General features: G+C 42.6%; 1 protein-coding gene across 1 annotated transcript in view; it reads right to left on the bottom strand.

Annotated features, from left to right (window-relative positions):
• Positions 1–7,223: 7,223 nt before the first annotated feature.
• LOC124797941 (1-acylglycerol-3-phosphate O-acyltransferase ABHD5-like) overlaps positions 7,224–8,954 on the bottom strand; it is a 51,170-nt gene continuing 49,439 nt past the window's right edge. Inside the window, exon 8 of the mRNA XM_047261077.1 lies at positions 7,224–8,911. Coding sequence (XP_047117033.1) covers positions 8,702–8,911 — 210 coding nt within the window. The 3' untranslated portion in view covers positions 7,224–8,701. The remainder of the gene's footprint in view (positions 8,912–8,954) is intronic.

Here is an 8,954-nt window from a genome sequence, read left to right as displayed (position 1 = left end):
GTAACCTCTTGGTTCATCCCTATGAAATCCCCAAACCACCTTCCCTACCCTCTGCCTCCTACCCTTGTAACCGCCCCCGGTGTAAAACCTGTCCCATGCACCCTCCCACCACCACCTACTCCAGTCCTGTAACCCAGAAGGTGTACACGATCAAAGGCAGAACCATATGTGAAAGCACCCACGTGATTTACCAACTGACCTGCCTACACTGTGAAGCCTTCTATGTGGGAATGACCAGCAACCTACTGTCCATTCGCATGAACGGACACAGCCAGACAGTGTTTGTTGGTAATGAGGATCACCCTGTGGCTAAACATGCCTTGGTGCACAGCCAGCACATCTTGGCACAGTGTTACACCGTCCGGGTTATCTGGATACTTCCCACCGACACCAACCTATCAGAACTTCGGAGATGGGAACTTGCCCTTCAATATATCCTCTCTTCCCATTACCCACCTGGCCTCAACCTCCGCTAATTTCAATTTGCCGTGCCTCGTACATCACTTGTCACTCAACCACATCTTTGCCTCTGTACTTCTGCCTCGACTGACATCTCTGCCCAAACTCTTTGCCTTTGCATATGTCTGCTTGTGTCTGTATATGTGCGGATGGATATGTGTGTGTGGCTGCTTGTGTCTGTATATGTGCGGATGGATGTGTGTGTGTGTGTGGGGGGGGGGGGGGAGGGGAGAGGGGGGGGCGCGTGTGCATACCTGTCCCTTTTTCCCCCTAAGGTAAGTCTTTCCGCACCCAGGAATGGAATGACTCCTTACCCTCTCCCTTAAAACCCACATCCTTTTGTCTTTCCCTCTCCTTCCCTCTTTCCTGATAAAGCAACCATGGGTTGCGAAAGCTTGATATTTGTGTGTGTGTTTTTTATTGTGTCTATCTACCAGCGCTTTCTCGTTTGGTAAGTCACAGCATCTTTTTTTAATATATTTTTCCCATGTGGAATGTTTCTTTCTATTATATTCATGTCTACATATCTATTTACATATATACTCCGCTAGCCACCAAGCGGTGTGTGGCAGAGGGTCACTGAAATTGTATTTACTGTGTACTTTGTTATTTGCAATAAAACTGTAGATGCTACAGTTTTTGGCAAAAATGTCATTTTGTTGTGTGTGTGTTCCATGAGCACAATGACTACAGCATTGGTTCAGTTGTTACAACTGCACCAGCTCAAACCGCAACAACAGTAGTTAGACTTGCTTCGTTAGCTGGTTACAACTTCACAGGGTGACATGGTCCTTACACCCACCTTCAGCACACCCACCCATGCCCACAGCTCTTTCACTGTACCAAGAGGCGAAGGAAGAGTGGGACTTGTACTTGTGCAGCAGTGTTATGCAGTATTTCAGGTAATGGACCCATCTCTGCAAAACTCCTTTTTCTTGTCTTGGATCAAGCCTGAAAACATCTCTTTTGCTTCAGAAACTCGCTCTGTCAATGGACCATGCAGCATTATTGTTTTCTCAATCCTGTCAGTTGCTTAATGATGATCATCATAAGCAAACCCATGTTGTGGCTTACCATATGGAATTTCACCAGTGACAACAGAAGCAGGGCCAATCCCATCAGATAAGCATAAGCCAACCTCTGGAGGTTGAGTTGGAAGTACAGATTTACAAGTGCTTACTGTCAAGGCTCCTATGCCGACTCTCTGATATGCAATGTTGTCGTCCATTCTGCTCCAGCCAGAGAAGTGTGTCAGGAGGCATTGTGATTGGAAGATGCCACAGTTGAGAAAGTCCTGACAACAGCTCAGGTGTTGTAAGCGTCACATGCTGTGACTGAACAGTTTGACACAGTGGGAGTAGCGGCAGTGCTTTCCATACCACAGCAACAGCATCATTCACCAACACCTTCATTGTTTTCTTCTTGTTCGCACTGTTCACCATCAGACTGTGGCTCTACTCGATGCAGTTTCCTGTCTTGTCCTGATTGTTTCGCAGCACATGTCTGTAGTTGCTTCCACATCTGCATGCACAGCTAGCCTTAACTAAGTTCATGTTGCAACTATCTACCACAGATGCCAGCAAGGCCAGTACTCGGATGGAGACATAAGACCTCCTGGAGGTTCATAGTGTCACACTCATGCTCAGCCAGGAGCTCAGACTTCCATGCAAGATTTATATTATACTGCAAATTCTGCAAAGATCATTCCATTTCCAGGTCAATACCAGGACATCTCTGAATCTTGAAAAGTATCATCACTTGAGTCACCTTTTTCTTTCCTCCATCACTCATCATTTGGTCTGTTACAGAGGTCAGCCAATTCTTCTTCAGGCCAGTTCACGATCAACGTTGCGGATCAGTTTATCATATGCGCTCATGTTTTTTTGGCCATCAACAGTGCAACGTCCAAAAATATTATTGATCTTGATGCACTCATGTTTTTTTTCCAATTGAGGATGCTGCACATCTCATTTCCAATTTCATCCTGTTCCGGGCACTAGATGACTTCTGCCACGAGTTTGGACACTGTTTTCACTGGGATTGGGTGCTGCAGAAGATGGGTTCCACATCACACTGTAAGTGATGGCTGTTCTCAAATTTTGTCATGCAGTGCCTATTCCATCTGCTCTGTGGCTGGTGGTTAAGCAAAAATTGGACTGGTTGCACAGCCTGTACATCACTGGTTGTTATCGGAAGACTTACAGGGTACCTATTTTGTGCAGACATTTTAAGTCCACCATTAACATCCAGTCTGTAGTGGATAGCTACCCCATTCCACGGCCGAAAATAATACACAGCTCATGAATAGTGACTGCTTTTCTAAAATAGACTTGGCTGGATCATGGCTCTTGACAGATAATGATCATCAAGATGTCCCTTGGACTTTACCATTCTATTCATTTGGTCATTTGGTACTGCGAGTGTGGCCGTCATTTATCATCACACAGACAAAAAATCTAATCACCAATTGGTTGCAGGAGAACACACATATAAGGCTGGAGGCTTGACAGGGAGGGAAGAGGGGTGAAGGAAAAGGACTAGTGAGGTTTAGCAAAAGGGGTGGAGTTCCGAAAAGTCATAAGGGTCGGGGAAGACTCAATGGATGGGATAAGAAGTCTTTCCTTCTCATCCCGTCCAGTAACATTCCTCTGACCCAGGGTTCTGGGTGACTTTTCCAAACTCTGCCTCTTTTTCCTAAATCCCAAAAGTCGTTTTCCTTCACCCTTCCTTCTTTTCCTTCTGCCAAAAGAAGCAGACACTGCCTCCAAAAGCTTGTACTCATAATACCTTTTATATGTATGTTCTCCTGTCGCCATTTGGTGAGTAGGTTTTTTTTATCTATCCAGTTATATTTTCAAAACTTTATTATTTTCGGGTATATACATAATTTTTCATTGATTTTTAGAATAGTTAACTTGACGGGTTCCATCCTGTGCAAACTATCTTAAAGACAATGTCACAGATTCCTCATGGCAGGAACACCGTCACTAACCCTTGATTCTATTCACTAAATGGCAAGGGAAGGGCCTTAAGTGCAATCTGTAAAAATCAAAGTTCTTTCATACAGAAATTGAACATTTGGGCCACCTTCTTTAAAAGGACAGTGTGAAACCTATGAAGCACCATGTAGTGGCGACTCAAACTCCCTAAACTGCGAAACCTGAAAGAACTCGAATCATTTCTGGGCAAAACCAGTTATTTTTCAAAATTTCTCCCTAACTTGGCAGAAACAACTCACTCATTGAAAAAGTTGCAAAAAAGCAGTTTTTCTTTCTTTTGGTTACCAGCGTGCAATGGAGTTTCCACGCATATAAAGGCACTGCTAAAGACATTGCTGTGCCTTGGTACCTTTATACTGGGCAAAAAATTTGTCCTGGCAATAATCGCTTCCCACTATGGTGTTGGAGGGGTGTGAGCTTACAGAAAGACAGATGGCTCTGAGCAGCCCCTTGTATCAAAATGTTGACAGCCATTCAACGCAATTATTCTCGGATCGGAAAGGCGGCTTTAGCCATCATGTACGCCATCCAGACGTTCCACATTTCACTCTACGGCAGCAAATTGCATCTTATCTCATCACATACCATATGTCACTTTTCTCATTGTTTGGTGCCCCCTTCATAACTTCCCGACGACTGAAGTGTTGGACTTAGTTTCTGAGTGTGCACCACTATGAGGTTCATTACAGATCCACAGCACAGCATTCTAATGCTGACAAATTTTTGCACCTGCCTGTGGGACCTGATCCAGACTTTGACAAATCTAAAATTGGCTGTTTCCAGATTGATGCTTACTTGCAGCACATGGTGGATATACTTCCGGTAATGCCACATCGCATTGCACAAGCTACCCACCTAGATCCCTGCTTCGAGAGGTAGTTGATTTTGTGTGTGATGGCAGCCAAAGTGCCTGCCTGCCGAGGTGTCTGGTCCACTCGGCTCCCATTTTATTCTCCATCAGTGGCTGGCGGTAGGCACTGGCACTTTCCTCCTAAGGACTGACTCGGATGACTCCTGGGTCATTGTCCCCTCAGTCCTGTGGACTCATATTAATGGTCTCTTACACCATGCCCACTGGGGTATGACCTGCATGAAGCTCCTTGTGCAGCTTTTTGTCTACTGGCTTGGCACTAACTCAGTGATTGCGAGGATATCTGTAAGTAAAAACAGTGCTAAACAGTAGCTGGTGCTGCCAAGAACTTTTGCTCCACAGCCCATGCCACCTCAGCTGTAGGGCCACATTTACACCATCTCTGTCAATCTCTTCTGTCATTCTGTACGGTAGGTGGAGGTCAATATGTTGTCCATCTACCCACATATTCTGCAAATGCACTCCACCATCAAGGTAGCTACTGAGTGAGCTCTCCCACAGGTCTTTGTGACTGAAGGGTTGCCCTAATGATTGTCTCCAGTAACGGCCCTCATTTCACATTAGTGCTGTTTCAAGATTTCTACAGCCAAAATTGTATTGCCCATCTCACGTCCACGCATTTTCACTCACAATCATGAGGGAAGGTGAAGCATATTGTGTGGACCTTTAAATTGCAGTTACAAAAGTGCTTGGCAGACTCGATATTCCTCTGTTTCACTGTACCTACAGAACTACACCACTGCCTGGCAGAAGCGTGGCAAGGATCCTCCACAACTGACAACCCAGGACTCTGCTGCACCCACTCTACCTTGCGGCATGCCCCAACATGCACTCACATCCATTGTGATACACCTAGCATGTATGTCTGGGAACATACTGTTAGTCAGCAGCTTGGATGGATGCTAGCTATAGTGCAAGCGAAATGCAGTACGCAAACATTCACTGCTGACACCAATACTGTGCTGCTCTCCAACCATTGGGGCACTGACCTGTCCTACCCACAATCACTGTAGACTGCAGCAAGGAGTCAACATGCAAGTGCCGTGCACAGGTGCACCATCACTTGAGGAACTGTTGAGCAAGAACATTGTCCTCTGCCAGTGCTCAACAGAGTGTGCCTGGACACCACCCTCCCACAGAATCGCTCATTGTTTCTGCCCTGTCCCTCACCGCTGATGGCACAGATTTCATGCCAGTGGCACGCGTGGTCTTGTCCCATACCTGGCTTGCCATCGTCTGGACCACTTCTCACTGTACGTCCTGCCACACTGGAGATAGCTGACAATCCAGTGCCACAGCAACAATGCGTCATTCGATGCCAACAAGCCAATGGAGGTGATCATCATCAACATGCATCTGCCATCACATCACTGCCAATACTGCAGAATCACCTGGGCGTGCCCCATGGCATACTTGACCACACCAGTCCGTCTCTGACATTAGTCCCATTCACATGACCTTCCACCTTTTACCACCAATACATGTGGCTCCAGATCCCCAGAGGGGGTATGAGATGTGGAGGTGTGTCCAGTTACATCATCACCATCACACCTGCAGAGTTCACATTTGGCGCTGCAGGCAAGACTTCCAAATTAGAGCGTCGGCACCCCTCATTGGCAGTGCCACCACCAGCAGATTGAGGACACCTGCACACCAACAGTGGGCGCACTCTCTCCCGCAAAGTTTATGTTCTGTGTAGGTTCTATGTGCCCAATTAGGACAGTTCAGTGATTTGTTGTGATGAACTTGCTCATCACCAGACTTGGCCTGGACTGTGTTTCCCACTGTTTTTCTCCCTGTGTGTGCCCAGCCTCTGGCGCTCAGTCACTACAAGTGCATTTACGATGTACTTTGTAATTTGCAATTAAACCTACTATGCCAAGTTCTTTGCAAAATGTCAAAACATATCAAAAGATTATACTGAAGGAGCCATTGTCGCTTCTTGATTTTCAAACTTATAAAGGTTGAAATGTATAGTCTATTTTTCATAAAATATTCATTACATAAAATAGCCTATTTTCGGTTAGATATCTAAGTTAAGCCTTCAAGTGATGGAATATTAATATCAATTATGCCACAAAATCAACCCCAGTTTGTACATTTCCAGGAAAACAATCTAAAATATGAACTAATGTGGTCCCTTAAGACACATGTATGCATTAAAGCTTGATGCTGTGCAGGATGCTGACATATCATAGCTTTAAAATTCAAATCTCTGTGCATCTGCAACTGCTTTCCTTCATATAAAACATTCACAAAATGATGGGTCATTGTCGGTTTCAAACTTTGTGATACACCAAACAATCGAAAATCCTGGACAGGATAATATAAAAAAGGATAAATTGCTTCTCGCCATGTAGAGGCAGTCCTGAGTGGTGGGTGCACACATTGGGAGGGGAGGGAGGGGGAGACTGTTATTGGAAGACACACACACACACACGCACACGGCCCTGAACACACGCAGCCACTGTGTCTGCAAGCACCTATGGCTCAACTCTGAAAGGAGCACCCAATGAAGATCTGACTTCTGAGCCATCCCATTTCACCTGCATACAACTTGTGGATAAGAGCCTTAGCAGAGTGTAGGTGACACCTCATGTACTATTGCTGCTCACCTCAGATGCAGTCAGATCTTAGTGCCCAGAGATGACAGTGGGCATGCATAATCATGTGCATATGTTTCTTCTGTCTGTATCTGGTAATGGGCTTAGTCTGATAGCTAATAATATTTAGTGTTCTTTTTTCAATGTAATTGTGTGAAATTCATGTGTTCCCTACGTGGTGAGTAGCAATCTATCCTCCTCATTTTTTTTTTTTTTCATTGATACGCCAAATGTTTACAAGAAGAGCTTTAAGTGCTCAATCATTGCAAATGGAAAACATTAATTCTCAAATTAATTATGTAGCATATATATCATACTTTTGTGATGCCAATACAGAGGGTTAGAGGTAAAAATAAGATCTGTTACACACATTATCTAAAATATTATTTACTTTTATGTTCTTTAGTTACCAAAATTTCTTATCACTAAACAATTCCTTTGGTGATTGTCCATCACAGATTTAAGCAACATCCACTGTTGATATTTTTACATTATTTCACATTGAAACAAAACATGAAATAAGCGTAACAAATATATCACATCATGTTACAAAATAGATGTTCAAGTACTGTTACACACACATTTCTTGAAAAATATCTCGTCAATGGGAAAAAATGCAATGATGTGATTCTAATGGTATTAGCATCCATATATAGACACATTACCATTTTTATAGTGTAAAGAAAATAGCTTACAGTTTCAAAGTCCCTACAACATTAATGTCATTAAACTCAGCACTCACTCAAATAGAAAACAAGTTAGGGAAGATCACCTGAGGTGATTTCAGAGAACAACAAAAGGAAGACTGGAACTTAACAGGACCCTACTCCCATTACTTACACATGCAACATCTCACAAATTTCGGAAGTGCTAATCTATACACTACATGTGTAATAATAAGTCCTGGAAGACATACAAAATAATAAAAAAAGCTAAGCAGCAGAAATGTAGATGAAGGGAAACACAAAAAGGAAAGTGTGCAAAAGTTTGAAACTTTGAATTGCATATTTTGCATATTCAATACAGCAAGAGGAACCGTAGGGACATATGCTCATGGATACATTATGTCCACTGCTCAAAGTCTTATTCATGTTTCCTTATTTTCTGTAATATCTTGCCATCAGCAGAGAGGTGGTTCTGTATTTAGCCAATATAGTGAAATTAAGAAAAGAGGAAGCAATATACAAATTAAAATCTTATTCAACAATGAAAGGGGAAATATATATATATATCACTAATATTAGTGACATGCAATAGAAGTCTACTTGCCCACTGGCAAATTAACGGTATCTGAGGTTAAAGAGAAAATTTAAATTATGGTTGAACCTAGAGTTTAGTGAAGTTAGGCCACCACTCACTCACATTTATGTTTACTGATAGGTCTCATCAAGTAACTTTCCTTGGCTATAAACATCAATCCATAAATCTCATATACCTTTTTTATAATCAGTACTTCCTTTCTTCCAATTCGGAAATTAATGACACTTATAAAAGCTAGAGTGTAATTACATTTTCAGATGTGTGTCTCATCCCTACTCCATATCCTGCTTTGACATCTGGTAATAAGTGGCCCATTTTCCATTTTCAAAAATTGTTAAAATCTTATACATGTTAAAATATGTTTTATTTTACACTAAATTTCCATTTTATCATAAATAAAATTTAAGATATTTAAAACAATTGCATATATGAATTTGAATCTTCAACAAATTCAACTACAAACAAATTGCAGTTTTACATTTCACGAAATATGAGATCCATAGACTGTTTCAACTAGGAACAAAACGTATATCCTCCAGTATATTTCCCTCAGCATCACTTTCACTTTCATCATCATCACTTTCATCATCTCCATTTTGAGTAAGAGTACCCAACAGTCTGCTATCACGTCTGTCTGACAGCTCACATGCTTCAAGTACATGCTGATTAAAAGTTTCACTTTTATCAGCATATACATGGTGTCCAGCACCTGTAATTACCTGCAATATACAAAATGCAATAATTCCTTGCGTGGTGCATTTT

Source organism: Schistocerca piceifrons, chromosome 5, assembly GCF_021461385.2.
Source record: "Schistocerca piceifrons isolate TAMUIC-IGC-003096 chromosome 5, iqSchPice1.1, whole genome shotgun sequence".
Lineage (NCBI taxonomy): Eukaryota > Metazoa > Arthropoda > Insecta > Orthoptera > Acrididae > Schistocerca > Schistocerca piceifrons.
Note: the sequence above shows the minus strand (reverse complement) of the source record. Positions and strands in the feature narration are given on the sequence as shown.